The following is a 15,340-nucleotide window of genomic DNA, read 5'->3' on the forward strand; positions in this document are numbered from 1 at the left end:
AGGGGAAGGAAACCAGATCTGGGATTGGGAATGCTTGTTGCTACTGGAGCATCACAGCTTCTAGGCCCTGTCAGCTGAGAGAGGAAAGAAATATGTTTATATTAACTCCTGTATATCCACAAACTTGTAAGTATCTCTGTATATATCTATCTGTACCCACCGTCACTAAGCATGATTTCACAGTCTCCAGCTCTAATCCAGTATCATGTAGACCATCCTAACCTTCCCCACGTACTTATCTATAACCTGGCACTCCAACAATGAGAAACCTGGCTCCCCCATCTACCACCCATTTATTTAATTGTTCAATTCCAGTATACATGTGTAGTGGTTCAGGATTATTATCTTGTACCTCTGTGGAAAACAACATTAGCAACTAGGGTACAGTGTTTATTTGCCTCTAGTCTTACTCTTCCACCCATTTCCCAAGTTAATTTAGGCCAATACTTTTTCCCCTCACCCCCTGTAGTGAGGTTACTTCATACATGTGTGCTACAGTTAGATTCTTTTGTCAAAGCCTAAACTCCATCCTGAAATCCTCCTACTGCCCAGATTATGTTTTTAATTGATTACATTCAAGTTCATGGTTTGTGCTAAGTTCTATGGGTTTTTACAATTTCAGTGTCATGTATATTCTTCATTACAGTGTCACACAGAATAGTTTCATACCCTAAAAATCACCTGTACTTCCCCTGTTCAACTCCCCTCCCCTTCTCTGAATTCCTGAAAGCCAATGATATTTTTACTGTCTGTATAGTTTTCTTGCCCATAGTCCTATCAATGGAATCATACAGTATACAGCCTTTTCCATTTGGCTTCTTTCACTTAGCAGTATGTATTTAAGATGCAACCATGTTTTTGTGTGGCTTGATAACTCATTTCTTTTTTGTCACTGGATAATATTCCATTGTATGGATGTAGCAGTTATTTTTTAACATATTTTATTATTTATTTATTTTATTATTATTTTTGACTGAAGTTGAAAAGAGGGACAAGAATGAAGAGTAGGAGAAGCACCCGTCCCACCAGGTTAGTACAAGACACCATCAGTAAAGCACTAGGAACTGGGCTCCTGTTGTTGAGAGTGAAGGGAGTACAGGAAAGTCACAAGAGCAGCGACATGAGAATGTAATGGGAGGAGAGCAGGTGGGCAGTGATAGGGCTTGATGTCTTACTGACCCCTGAAAGAAAATCTCAAGTTGTGTCCATTTTGATTATCATCTAACAGGTTCCAAAATTCAGGCTTTAGAAGCATGTGGGAGGAACAGCCTGGAAGGATACCCACCAGGTATTTTTAGTGTATCCTCGGACAAGTGTTCTGAGGACCCAGTGGTCCATTTGTCATCTACCCCAGGAACGTCTCTGCCATGCAGCTGAAGGGAACCCACATGCACTTTCTTCACAGGGTTTACCCACCTTCTGAACCCAGATAGAAGATACCAAACAAGTACTGAATTTCCCCCAGATTTCACCCCCATGTGGAGATTGTCAGCTCGGGAAGAACATTGCACAATAGCCTGGTCTAAGCAGAGGTTTTTGTAGTGACCTAGTCCAGCCCTCTAACTCCTCCACACCAGTGCTCAAGTGGCTTGGGGATCCTCCAGGAAAGCCCACCAATTTCCCATGCTCAAGGAGGTATTGCTGTCCTGGCACCCTTCAGAACTCTTGAAGAAGGAGCACAAGGAGAGCCTCATTTCCATGAAACAGGGACCGTGATCTCAGAATTCTAAGTCACAGACTTGGTGTAAGCAGCAGAGTTGACCTACACTCCAGAGTTTATGGCACAGTGTCCTCCTGCCCTTCTTCTGTCCAGAACATTGAAGATTCAAGATAATATCTGCAAGCCATGGAAATCTTGTAAATTCATCATGATGTTTGCACCAAAGGCACCAAGCCTTTTAAGCTTGCCCCATGTATTCATGGCTCTGTAAATGGTTATTCTGCCCAGAGCCACTGCATGTAACTGTCATTTAGATTTTCACTTGCCTTTTGGTACTAATGGGGTCAGTTTTTGTCATTTAAGTTTTAAAAACTCTCTGGATACCTGGGGAAGTAGTATAGCTCAGTGATTAAGAGCACAAGTTTTGGGGTGCCTCGTTCCAGTTTATTTAGGTATGTACCTAGAAGTGGAACGGTTTGGCCATATGGTAATTCTATGTTTAATTTTTTGAAGAACCACCATACTGTTTTCTGCAGTGACTTCTGATGTACAGTTTTAAGTTCAGACTTTCTAATATGATAAAAAGAAAAAGAAAAAAAAAAAAAACTGGAAGCTGAAAACTGACCTTCCCTCATAGAGCCAGATATACAGGCCCTGGTTAAAGACTGAAAACAGTATCATCACCCTTCCTGCTGATGATATGAGAGTGTTACTTTTTTATCATTTAAATTTTGTTTTAAGTCGTGATTATTAAAACACTTAAACTGTAGAGTTTTTATGTGCTCTGGATGTCCGTGAAGTGGCCCTTGGGTGTGGAGTCTTTGAGAAATGCTGAGTAAACACTGAACCAACATCTATTAAACTTACTTAAGCCATCTCCTCCAGGAACTTTTCCTACCCTCTGCCCCAGGAGATTCTTCCTATCCCCTGAGCTCCTGGAGCAGACCCAAGGAGCAGATAAATGACTGTCGACGCTGCCACTCTCAGAGGCCCATGTGTCCCGGGGTGACTTTAGCATCAGCTTATGGTGTGTGTGCATTGTCCTGGAGCATGGAATCTTTTTTAAAAATATGATTCAGAATACTCCCCAAATCAGCTTGGCTTGTCACAACAGGTAACTTATAGGTATCTGGTTTTACTGACAGGTTCCCCCACGATTAAAGGAGCTATATTTTTCTTTTTTTTTTTTTTAAGATTTTATTTATTTATTTATTTGACAGAGAGAGAGAGCTATCACAGGTAGGCATGGCGGCAGGCAGAAGGAGAGGGAGAAGGAGTCTCCCTGCTGAGTAGGGAGCCCGATGCGGGGCTCGATCCCAGGACCCTGGGATCATGACCGGAGCCGAAGGCAGATGCTTAACCGACTGAGCCACCCAGGCACCCCAAAGGAGCTATATTTTTCTAATAGCAATAATTCATGCTTATTGTGAGAAATCGGACATACAACTGTAAAGAAAGTGAAAAGCAGCTGTATTCCACCACCCAGTGTAAACACTATTAACATTTAATGGGTTATCCTTTCATATGTGCATAGATATTTACAAAAAACAGGGCGTAGTTTATATGTTTTATAACTAGAGTTTTACTTAGCAGTACACCATCGACATCTATTTCATTATTTTAAAATGGCTTGATAATATTCCTCTTTATGGATATGCCACAATATATTTAGCCAAACGCCTATTTGGAGGCCTGGTTTGTTTTCAGTTTTTCAGTAATCTAAACGATGCTGAGATAACCTCTGGCTTCTAGATTATGAGCTTAATATGCAGTTTGAATTTTATCCACAAGGGGGAAGCAAGCTACTGTGAGAAGACAAGCTAAGCTCTAAAAGCAAAAAACAACTAGAAAGTTCTTTGGCATATATAAGCTCACCCCAAGCTTGTGAGGTGGATATTAATATTTTCCCCATTTTCTACGTAAGGAAACTGGGTGTGAGGAGAGTCATTCTCACCAACCAGTAAGTGCTGAGGTGGGATTCAAAGCTGTCTTCTGATTCCATTCAGCTTGCTTGCTTCATTTCCCTGCGCTTCCGAAGTTGACAGCAGTAAAACTTTCTCCCCACGTTCAGTTCAGTTCTAGGCACTGGGCTGGCATACTATGCAGAAATAAATGGGAGAATCCCTGCCCCTCAGAGGGTCATTATCAGGTGTGAGGACAGATTTATACATAAATAACTGAGTGACTAAATGCCCACCAGAATAGAGAGAGCCCAGGAAGGCAGGAAAGTCACTTTGTAGTGAGACTAGGAATGGCTTTATGAAAGAGACTTGATAGTTTTAAGAGCTAAGGTTTATTTAGCTTTTACTCTCTAAGAGGCACTGTGCTAAGTGCTTTATATGCATTTATTAGAAATTCCCCCATATGGGGCACCTGGGTGGCTCAGTCTCAGGTCACCTTCAGCTCAGGTCATGATCTCAGGGTCCTGGGAGTGAGCCCCACATCGTTGGGCTCCCTGCTCATTGGAGAGTCTTCTTCTCCCTCTCCCTCTGCCCCTCTCCCTGCTTTGTGTGCTCTGTCTCTCTCAAATAAATAAAAATCTTTTTTAAAAAAGAAAAAAGTTCCCCCATAGACCTGGAAGGTATTATATCCTTTTTACAGGAAAGAAAATTAATGGTCAGAGAGTTAAGAAATTGGCTACTTGTAGAAGAATGCTAGAATCCACATCCTTCAAGTCAGTTGATAGGACCTAATAGGGATGGTAGACTTTCAACAGGCAGAGGTCAGAAAGAGACTTTTAGGAGATGAAACATGGAAACAAAGTCTTGGAGTCAAGAAATACCAGGACGTTTGCAAATGCAAGGTGATCATTGTGCCTGGAGGGTGAAAGAAGAGGAATCTGAGGAGATCAAAACTAGAAGAAGACTGAACCAGATTGGAGAAGTCTGGGAATAGCAAGCCAAGGAGATCCTAGTGGATTTTGTAATCGGGGGAACCAACCAAAGAGAATGACATGACCTGTGCTTTATCAAGATGAAGTTATTGCATTGCATAAGGGGACAAGGAGACTAGGTAGGGAAAATCCATAGGATTTGACATTTCATCAGATGTTGGGGAGAGAGAAGGGAAAGCTATGATTAAAGTTCCAGGTTTGGGTAGCAGAGAATGTGGATGTGTATTCCAGAGGAGAGGCTGCTGGGAGGGAAAAGGAGATGACGTCACTTTTCTTATGTGAGATTGAGGGGCCTGAGGGAGCTCTGGGTGGAGATGCTCACTGAGGAGCTGGAAGTAGGAAGCTTGTGCTTTAGATATGGTACCTGGGAATCATAAGAAATTGCCCCAGGAACTGGCTAGGGAGAATTTATACTTAAGATTCAGCAGGGGACGTTCATACCCTGATAACTTGTAATTCCACTGCCAGATTTCTGTCATAGAGAAGCAAAATCACCTGTGACAAGATGTGTGAAGGATGTTCAGGCAGCATTGGCTGTCACAGCGAAAGGATGCGTGAGGGGAGGAGTGAGCAAATAAACCATAAAATGTCCACATTGTGTAGGGGTTAATAATTCAGTAGATTTAAAATGCTCACATGGACAGATTTCTAAAACACACAGTGGACGAGGAAGGCAAATTGTAGCACAATAATAATGTGCCATGAAAAAAATAAAGGAGAAAAATGCCAAACAAACAAACAAAAAAATGCTTTCACGTACGTATTTTAAGTGATGGGTGTGGGTGCACAGAGAAAATTCCGGAAGGATAAACAGACTGCTAATTATGCTAGAGGAGAAGAGTTGTGACAAAAATGGAAAGCAGAAGGAGTGGAATGGGATTTTTGCCTTAGTTATCAAGTTTTGATTTTACAAGAGAAATGTAATCATATATTATGTGAATGAAAATTCTCAAACTATTAAAAAAATCTATAGGTCCAATGAGAATAAGAGAGAATGGAAGAGACAGGGACATATTCCAAGACTCAAGGTAAGTCAATATTAATGGAAACACTGGGAGAAGTTTCTGGAAGTGCAAGGGGGCGGGGGGAGGGGGATCCTCTGCACTCACCCACTCTGTAGGGACAACCAGCAGGATGAGCCCTGTGAGCTTAGCTAGTTTTCAACAGCTTTCAATTATAGCCAAGCTCCTGTGTCCTTGAAAGGTCACCGTGTCCTACCACTTGCCTTGGAACAAGCTGGTGTTTTTCTGTTCTTTCTGACTTGTAAATGTCCTAAGACATTTCATCCAGTACTTGTGTTTGGACATACCCTCCTTTCCCAGAAATTCCCCAGGGTTCTTGGTGTTCTCATTCCAGTCTTTCAGACTATGAAAACCCAGTAAATACCTGCCATGTCTCTTGTCCCCCATTCAAAAATATTCCTGTTCCAGGTCACTTGCCATGGGAAGTTTTTAATGGAATTTCTCAAGGGACACCCGGCATGGATGTAGCTAACACTGACTGAGCACATGGAGGTGCCATGCATGGTGCTAAACTTCATATAAGTATCTCATTTAATCCTGCCAGCAACCTAGTTGGTACTATTATAACCCTCATTTCTGGGATGCCTGGGTGGCTCAGTGCGTTCAGCATCTGCCTTCGGCTCAGGTCATGATCCCAGAGTCCAGGGATTGAGTCCCACATTGGGCTCCCTGCTCAGCAGGGAGTCTGCTTCTCCCTCTGCCCCTTCCCCCCCACACTCGTTCTCGTTCTCTCTCTCTCTCTCAAAAATAAATAAAATCTTAAAAAAATAATAACGACCCTCATTTCACAGCTTTAGCTGTGGTGGGTGAGTGTGTGTGTGTGTCTCCTTGTGTTAGTTTGTCCTAAGGGATTAAGTAGGGACAGTGGTAATTGGAGAGCATGAGGGACCGGACTGGAAACAAATTCTCAAGTGCTCAGGGGGGTTCAGTTTGCCAAGTGCCTTTATAACCACCATTTCATTTGTTTTCACCATTAGTGCTCTAATGATGGTGGTCATTAGGAAAAATAATGAGATGAGTCAAACTTTAATTCCCTTGAAGTGGCAGCCATCGGGTCAAGGGTTTTTCGGGCCCATTAACCTACCATGCAGCCTTGGACAATTCTGCAAGGGGGTGGATGTAGACAGAATGTGTGCTCTCTGTGGCTTCTTTTGACCCACCTCTTTAAGGATCATTGAGTTTCCAGCAGCTGCTTCTGCCAGTCTGGACACTCTTGGCCAGGCACCCCGTGCTCTCCAAGCCCGTCTATCCCAGGAGATAAAGCTAAGTGGTAGAGGAGCCAGTTTTCTGGAGTTAGTAAACAGGCTGTTTATAGCCAGGAGCAGTCACGAGGCAGGAACAGGCAGGCTGGGAGGTCATGCTCCTTCTGAATGTTGAGATTTCTCATAAACATCCCCCGTCAGCCTTCTGGGATGCAAGGACAACTCTGGGCCCATTGCCCTTGCCTGGCAGAGCGCCAGGGCCCCCACACCTTACTCCCTTCTTCTTTCTCCCTGCCATGGCTCTCCTCCTCTTTCCTTTCTCTTCTCCTGTCCCCTTCTGTCGCCCTTCTTCCATAATGGAGAGAAGATCCATTTCCACATTAGACACATTTAATAACTTTGGGCAGGTAATTCATCCCTCAGAGTCTCCGTTTCCTCCCTTGTGAAATGGGGGTAATAATGGGGCTCTCCTCAAAGAATATCAGAGAAGGTGCCTAGCACTGTGTTTAGCACAACCAATGGGTATTTAAAACATGTTTGCCTTTCCCCTCTCCCCGTCCACCTCATCCCTTCTCCCTAATCCTGGCCCCCGCCCATGTTGTTTACGTTGGAGTTGGGAGAATGGGATAGACCTTACTTAGATAGGTAGATAAATAAATGAATGAGCTCACTTAAAATTGTGAAAAGTAATAAAAGAGTAACAAAACAAAGTGATGTGGGGAAGGAGGCTGCTTCTGTCTGCTGTCCTCAGAATAGAGTCCAAGGTCATCAAAGCCCATCTCCATCTGCCTTTGTTTACCTCTCCAGCCTTACCTCTCCTCACTTTTCACCTTGAGCTCTCTGCTTTAGCCATGAAGAACACAGAGTATCAAAGCTGGAAGAGGCCAGTCAGCCTTTGAGCCAGTGGTTCCTTCGGCTCCCGGCTCCAAACACTCCTGTGTCTCACTCATCGTGAAGGAGTCCTCCTACTCCTTCCCAGATTACTAGTTACTTCTACCTGGAAGTCAGCCCTGCAGCCACCGAGCTGAGTTCAGCTTCTCACTCTGTATTGCCACTTCCCCTGTGAGAGTATCCATCACCCTGCACAGTCGGCTTATGGTCACCTCCCTACCCAACTGTGAGCCTCTTGAGGGCAGGAATCACTCCTCATTCACTCTGAGTCCCTGAATCCTCAGCAGTTGGGACAGTGCATAGCACCTGGTAAGTGCTTAATAGACACCTGTTGTTTACTAATGTGCTTATGGAATACTTGGTTTAGTAAGTTTAACAGTTCAGTAATATGAGGAAAAGGCACTGACAAGGCATAGCTCTAGAGAGAAAGAATGAATTGGAAAGGAAAAAAAACCCTCCTCAGTTCTTGTTGAAGTTCATGTTCTAGCATCCTTCGGCTCCAACACTCTATCAGAGCCCTCTAAAAGGCTTACTGAGCAAGCAGGGCAGAAGGCGTTGACCCCATTTAACACCTCCCAGGGGAAGGTCATGCCCCAGAGGGGTGAATCTGCTTTGGCTGAAGTTACCCAGGCAGGTAGTGTTAGAGTATGTCTGAATAAGGTTAGGGCCCTAGAGACTTCGGCCCAACCTCTTCACCTTGTGGGAGATGTGCATGGGCATGGTAATATGCAGACTCTGAACTACCCGTGTCCTAGCATTTCAAATCAAAATAGCCATTTGAGAGAGACAAAAGCCACGAAGGAGGAGACCATATGATTTACCCACAGTACCCCTCGCCCTGTAACCCAGCCCAGATTCTGCTAGGCACCACCCCATTTGTCATCATGGACTCCTCCCTGGGTTCGGTTCATGAGAAGCTGCACCCTCTTAGACTGACCAGGATGGACAAAACCCCAGAATTCTAATTTCCTCATTTCTGAATTGGAGGGACTGCAAGGATCAGAGAGAAGGGACTAGTCTATGGCACATACTGAGAAAGGACCAGGACTCCAGACTGTCACTCCAAAACCTTCTCAAGTAGACTTCACAAGCCCCCTTGACATGAACCTTCTGAGTTGGGGAAGGGGTAGGAATGATATGGACCTGACCTGGCCATTTGTTAGCTGTGGTCATGTTGGGAGAAGCCAGTGGGGGAGGGGCAGGGATAAGCTACTTACCCCATCTTGTTGTTCTGCTCTGGAGTTTACCAGTTCCTTCCAGTCCTCATTGGTTTTGTGCATTGTTAGTTAACCCACAGGAAGTAGGATGTGGGTTGTTCACTGGTAAGTGATTATTTATGAGGGTTATTACTGCTCTTCCAGCACTAGAGTTTCTCCCAGCCCAACAATAACCTAGAAAGGATAGAGGTGGGTGGTGTGAGGCCAGCAGAGACATAGGTAGGACTCCCTACTACTAAGAAATGGGAAAAAGAGTTTGGGGTTCTAGCAACATGTAAGGGCATCCAAGAGAATGGAAGGGGCATTTTGGCTGAAAGCCTGCAGCTGCATTTAGCCTAGGTGTCACCCTTATAGATGCTTGTATTTGCTGTGGGACCTTAAACAAATCATTCAACCTCTCAGATGAGAGGGTTGAATGAGATAGTCTCTAAGAGGGGCTCTTCCCCTTTTTAAAAGTCTCCCTCCCACTAAACAGGCTTTGGAGCAAATGGGAGTCATTCACTTCATGTCAGGTAAACTCAACAAACCTGGTCAAACTTGCCAGGCCAGGTCCTGGTCAAGTTTAATTGGGAGATCTGCAGAAAAGAGTAAACGTAGCAGGACTGCTCTGCTTAGAAAGATCTGTTTGTTGGGCGCCTGGGTGGCTCAGTTGGTTAAGCGACTGCCTTCGGCTCAGGTCATGATCCCAGGGTCCTGGGATCAAGTCCCGCATCGGGCTCCCTGCTCTGTGGGGAGCCTGCTTCTCCCTCTCCCACTCCCCTGCTTGTGTTCCCTCTCTCGCTGTGTCTCTCTCTGTCAAATAAATAAAATCTTTAAAAAAATAAATAAATAAAAAATAAAAAAAAAGAAAGATCTGTTTGCACAGTTGGCCCTTGGTTGGCTTTGGGAACTTCAGTTTCAGGAGAATTTCCACCATTCCCAGAATTGGTAAGAGTGGGTCACTGTGCCCAAACTGTTGATACAAACAATGTGGTTTATGCTGAACACCTGCTCTCCTTCTGGGAGTCTGGAACTTTGGTACATGCGAAACAGCGGATGCCTACATGGCTAGCCCCGAGGAAAAGCCCTGGGCATTGAGTCTCTGATGAGTCTTCCTGGCAGATAACATTTTACATGTGTTGTCACAGTTCGTTGCTAGAGGAATTAAGCACATCCTGTGTAACTCAACTGGGAGAGGACTCTTGGAAGCTTGTTCCTGGTTTCCTCCAGAGCTTGTCCCATGCACCTTTTCCCTTTGCTGATTTTGCTTTGTGAGCTTTCACTATAATAAGTGATAGCATGAGTATGACTATATGCTGAGATCTATGAGTCCTTGTGAATCACTGAACCTAGAAATGGTCTTGGGGACCTCAGGTGATAAGCCAAGATTTCACAGGCAACCATAATCCTTTACCAATCTCTTAAGATTATATAGCTTAAACTAGTGCTGTCCAGTAGAAATATAACATCAGTTGCCTATGTAAAGTTTTCTAGCAGTCACATTTTAAAATGTAAAAAGAGGTAAAATTAACTTCAAGAATATATTTTCAGGGGGTCCCTGGGTGGCTCAGGCAGTTAAGTGTCTGCCTTCTGCTCAGGTCATGATCCCAGGGTCCTGGGATCGAGCCCCACATTGGGCTCCTTGCTCAACAGGAAGCCTGCTTCTCCCTCTCCCCCTGCTGCTCCCCCTGCTTGTGTTCTCTCTCTCTCTCTCACTCTCTCTGTCAAATAAATCTTCAAAAATATATATATATATTTTCAAGGTGCCTGGGTGGCTCGTTCGGTTTAGCATCTGACTCTTGATTTTGGCTTGGGTCATGATCTCAGGGTCGTGGATCAATCCCCACATTGGACTCTGCACTCAGCGCGGAGTCTGCTTGTCCCTCTCCCTTTGCTCCTCCCACCATTCACAGGCTCTCGCTCTCTCTTTCTCTCTAGCTCTAAAGTAAATAAATAGTCTTTTTAAAAAAATACGTTTTCTTTAACCCAATATATAAAATATGAACATTTCAACATGTAATGATATAAACATTTATTGGGATATTTTACATTCTTTTTTTTCATATGAAGTCTTCAAAAACCCATGTGTATTTTATACTGGTGGCACATCTCAATGTGGACTAGCCACGTTCCAAGCACTCACTAGCCACACCTGGCTCGTAGCTGCCATGTTGGACAACACAGGTGAGCGATCAACGGCAAGGTCTCTGGAAACAGAACATCTGGGTCAGAATTCTGGCTCTACCATCTACCAACTGCATGACCTTAAACAAAATTACTTAACCTCTCTATGTATTAGTTTCTTTATCTGCAAAATGGGGATAATAATGTTAGCTACTTCATGAGGTTGCAGGGATTTTTCAAAAAGTTAATAAATCTAAAACAATACCTGGGACATGTAGGATGTTGGGTGAATGCTGGCGGTTACTCTTACTGTCCAACAGTTTTGCCCTTGAGATCAACTTGTCCAACTCCTCATTCCATAGATGAGGAAACTAAGGCCCTGAGTTTGAAAGGCCCTGGTTTCAAAAGTCAAGGCTCTAGCTACGTCTCCTCTTGATGGACTCCCTGTGTCCTGGCTGACTCTGAGATTGGGTCAGCCAGTTAGTCAGAAAACCAGCAGCAACAGGCCATACCTGGGTTCTGCAATCTCTTCTTGATTGCAAAACAGGGCTACTGTTTGAAATTGGCACTGAGGTGATGGGGGCTGGGCCTCCCCTCTATTGCCCCCATCTCGACCCATCAGTTGGGCTGGCTGACCCCATCGTCAAGTCCAGTGCCTACTCAGCAGTGATAAGGCTGGCTTCCATTGTTCTGGCTTTTTACAGCCCTTCTTGTTTATTAACTCATGTTCTGTCTTCCTCAAAGACACAGAGCATCAGCACTTTTTAAAAAACCTTCTTTAAGTCATCTGTAGTCCCTACCTACCCACCAAACAGGTAAGTAGTAAGCTCCCTGTGTATGTCTCCAAAAAAAATGAAGAGGCACTGGGTGCCCACTTGTCTGGGACTCTGTAGAGCACATTCTCGGGCTGGAAGCATAACTGGCTTCTGATTCCTCTACAGCATCTGTCTCTACCCTTCCTTTCCTGAAACCCAATGCAAATCATTTACTCTCCTGTGATAAGCTCACTTCGCATCACTCACATGTCTCAGATCTTCCTAGCTGCTAGAATCCGACCAGTTTTGTGGGCTCAAATTGTTAGCACATGCTGACCTGAAGCTCTGCTTATTCTAGATGCTAAATAGTGTTTTGTTTGACATTTATTTAATATTTACTGAGCATCTACTATGTATTAAGCCCTGTGCAAAGTTTTGGGAATGAAGCCTTTGTGGCCCTTGTGACTTGGTGTAGAAAGTAAAAAAGAAATGATGATAAAGGACAACAAAGGGTTGATATAGAAAGTATCAAATATTCTAGGAACAATACTTAAGCAAGGGGACCTGAACAGAAGTGGAGACCTGAAACATGGTGAAAGTGAACCAGTTAGGGAGAGAATGTGGAGTGCTCCAGGCGGAGGGAAGAGCCGAGACAAAACCTGGAGGTAAGAGAGAATCAGGTATGTTGGAAGAACGAGAAAAAGGCCCAGTACAGCTGGGCTAGAGAGAATGAGAGGAGTGTGGCTGGACTTTGAGGACATTGTCTAAAGCACTAAGGAATTTGGACTTCAACCTGGGGCCAAGAGGAAACAGCCTGGTGGAGAATAACATCTTTCAAAACATAGGGTTCTGGGAACAAATCAACTAAATGAGCTCATAAGGTGGGCAGTGAAAAGACTGGGGCATACTATTTCCATGTTTGTCTTCATGTTCTTGGTGCCAAGGCTCAGCCCTCTTGAAAGTAGTGTGCAGGCAGTCTGCAGTGCCCGCCATGTTCCCCTGACCCCCAGCGGTCCCCCCACCTGTCTGTGAGGCCAGTACTCATGAGTTTCTTGTAGACACGCTTTCCTTAGACCCTTCTGGAACTGTAGAGCCGCAGAGACCATCACCGAGAGACTGCCAAAGACTCTTGATTAAGAGTTGGACCAGTTGAGGCCCAGAGAAGGAAAGTAACTTGTGTGTGGCCCCACAGCAAGCCTCCGGCTTCTGACTCCTTCTTATTTCCCCCAAAGAAACTGAACACCAGGGCTGGGACTAGGATAAGGCAAGTCAGGCACATAGGGTGCAAAATTGAAGGAGGCTCTCACTCTCGGCTGCCAGTTGAGCACTTGCAAGACCCTAGGTGGCCACTGGCCTCCTCCTACTCCTGGCTCTGTGGGACACACCTTGAGGATGGAGATTGCAACTTCCAGAAAACTCTCTGACGTCTCTCATGGTGTTAACATGGTGCCAGGAACATATCTGGAGGGTCACTAGATGCCTACTGAGGATAATGAACAATGGATTTCTGACAAACTGATAGGTGTACAGACATTTGTATCTTTGGGTAAATACGACCTTCAAAAGACAACAGAACAAAGGGAAGACTGCCTGAGACTGGAGTCTAGAGATTTTTTTTTTTAAGATTTATTTATTTATTTATTTGAGAGAGAGAATGAGAGAGAGAGCACATGAGAGGGGGGAGGGTCAGAGGGAGAAGCAGACTCCCTGCTGAGCAGGGAGTCCGATGCTGGACTCGATCCAGGGACTCCAGGATCATGACCTGAGCTGAAGGCAGTCGCTTAACCAACTGAGCCACCCAGGCGCCCTGGAGTCTAGAGATCTTGATTCTGGTCCCTGCTCTGCCACCGATTTACTGTGGGAACTTGGGCAGATTGTTCTTCATCTCTAGGCCTCAGGGAAATGAGGCGGTTGAATAACATTTATTGAGCACATGCTCTGTGTCAGCTGCTGTTCAAACACTTCTGCGCTTTAACTCACTTAAAGACTTTCTGGACTTCAAGGTTCCCTTCCTTTCAACAGGCTGTGGTTTGAAGAAAGGCTTTATGGAGAATGTGGGACTTGAGAGAGAACTTCCAAATTCCCACGGGGACAATATCGCCAGTCAGAGGAAAGGCATGCTATCTCAGGGCACTTCTCTGCCAGAAGACAGGATCGCCTGCCTCAGAACCACCTTTGGAACGTGTCTGAAGGCAGATTCTCAGCCTCTGCCCCCAGAGATTCTAATACAGTGATTCTGGAGTGGGGTCTGGGAATCGACTAGAAGCTTCCCAGGTGACTCTGGTAGTCGGGCAGATTTGGGAAGCACTGATCCCAACACATTCCCCTATCTATGAACAGGATCATACCAAGATAGCCCAGACCTAGAGCTGCCTACCTCATCAATGGTATCTCCGAGCAGAGAAATGAATTCTTTGGTTGATTAATGCAATATTTAGCACCTGTGCTCTAGGCCCTGGGCCAGGTGGTGATTATGGTCCCTACTCTCAAGGAACTTCTGTTCTAGGTCTCTCACTTATTTTAGAAGCTAGCCAGAACCAGAAGGGCATCAGGAGGTCATCAGCTAATCCCATCATTACACAGTTGGGGAAACCAAGGCCCAGAGGGGGAAAGCAACACATTCAAGACGACACAGCAAGCGGGGCGCCTGGGTGGCTCAGTCGTTAAGCGTCTGCCTTCAGCTCAGGTCATGATCCTGGGGTCCTAGGATGGAGCCCCGCGTTGGGCTCCCTGCTTCTCGGGCAGCCTGCTTCTCCCTCTCCCACTCCCCCTGCTTGGGTTCCCTCTCTCGCTGTCTCTCTGTCAAATAAATAAAATCTTAAAAAAAAAAAAAAAGACTACACAGGGAACAAATGTATTTTCTGCTCCCAAATCGGCTGAGGTATCCCAGTGTTCTTTCCAGGAGGGGGCTGCATTCAAAATCTGTGGCATCCACTCTTTGCTGCTTTTTAAAAAAGAGGGGGGGGATTTTATTTATTTTAGAGAGAGAGATGGTGCACAGGGGGAGCGGCAGACAGAGAGTGAGAATCCAAAGCATACTCCTCCCCAAGCATGGAGCCTGATGTGGGGCTTCCTCCCACCACGGTAGATCATCACCTGAGCCCAAAACAAGAGTCCCATGCTCAACGACTGAGCCACCCAGGTGCCTCCACTCTGTGCTTCTTACTTGCTAAACCTGCATGGAGCAAATGTTCCTAGCAGTCTCACTTCAGAGCTTGCTGTCATTTTTAATCCTCAACATTCCTTCAACTGGAATGGAGGAAGGAGGAAAGAGGGAGCACCACGGGGTGTTTCAAAACCTAGGAGTAAGAAATGTTTCCTAGGATTGAGGCTTCCATCAGTTCTTCAGTGATATTTTAAAGCCCTGTCCCCTGGCTGTGCTGGAGGACGTAGTGCCTGCCTCCTCTTGCACTTTAGAGCCCAAAGAAGAGGGGCCAGCCTCATGGGTTGACAAGGACCGGCTCCCATTTCTGCCCAGACTTGCTTATGTCACTGTCGCTCGGAGCCCAGGGAGGAGAAGGAGGGTAAGTTGTGCCCGCCCCTGAAATGCCAGCCGCCCTGCGATTGGCTGCAGGGGCTCCGGCCCGGCCGCGGATT

The 15,340-nt window shown here is 45.4% G+C and overlaps 1 protein-coding gene across 1 annotated transcript in view; it reads left to right on the forward strand.

The window, feature by feature from the left end:
* LOC118006757 (zinc finger protein 300-like) overlaps window positions 1-1,515 on the forward strand; it is a 17,250-nt gene extending 15,735 nt beyond the window's left edge. The window contains exon 5 of the mRNA XM_034999529.1: window positions 1,229-1,515. Coding sequence (XP_034855420.1) covers window positions 1,229-1,377 — 149 coding nt within the window. The 3' untranslated portion in view covers window positions 1,378-1,515. The remainder of the gene's footprint in view (window positions 1-1,228) is intronic.
* Window positions 1,516-15,340: the final 13,825 nt, after the last annotated feature.

The sequence above is a fragment of the Mirounga leonina genome, unplaced genomic scaffold (assembly GCF_011800145.1).
Source record: "Mirounga leonina isolate KUSES-001 unplaced genomic scaffold, KU_Mleo_1.0 Mir_99, whole genome shotgun sequence".
Lineage (NCBI taxonomy): Eukaryota > Metazoa > Chordata > Mammalia > Carnivora > Phocidae > Mirounga > Mirounga leonina.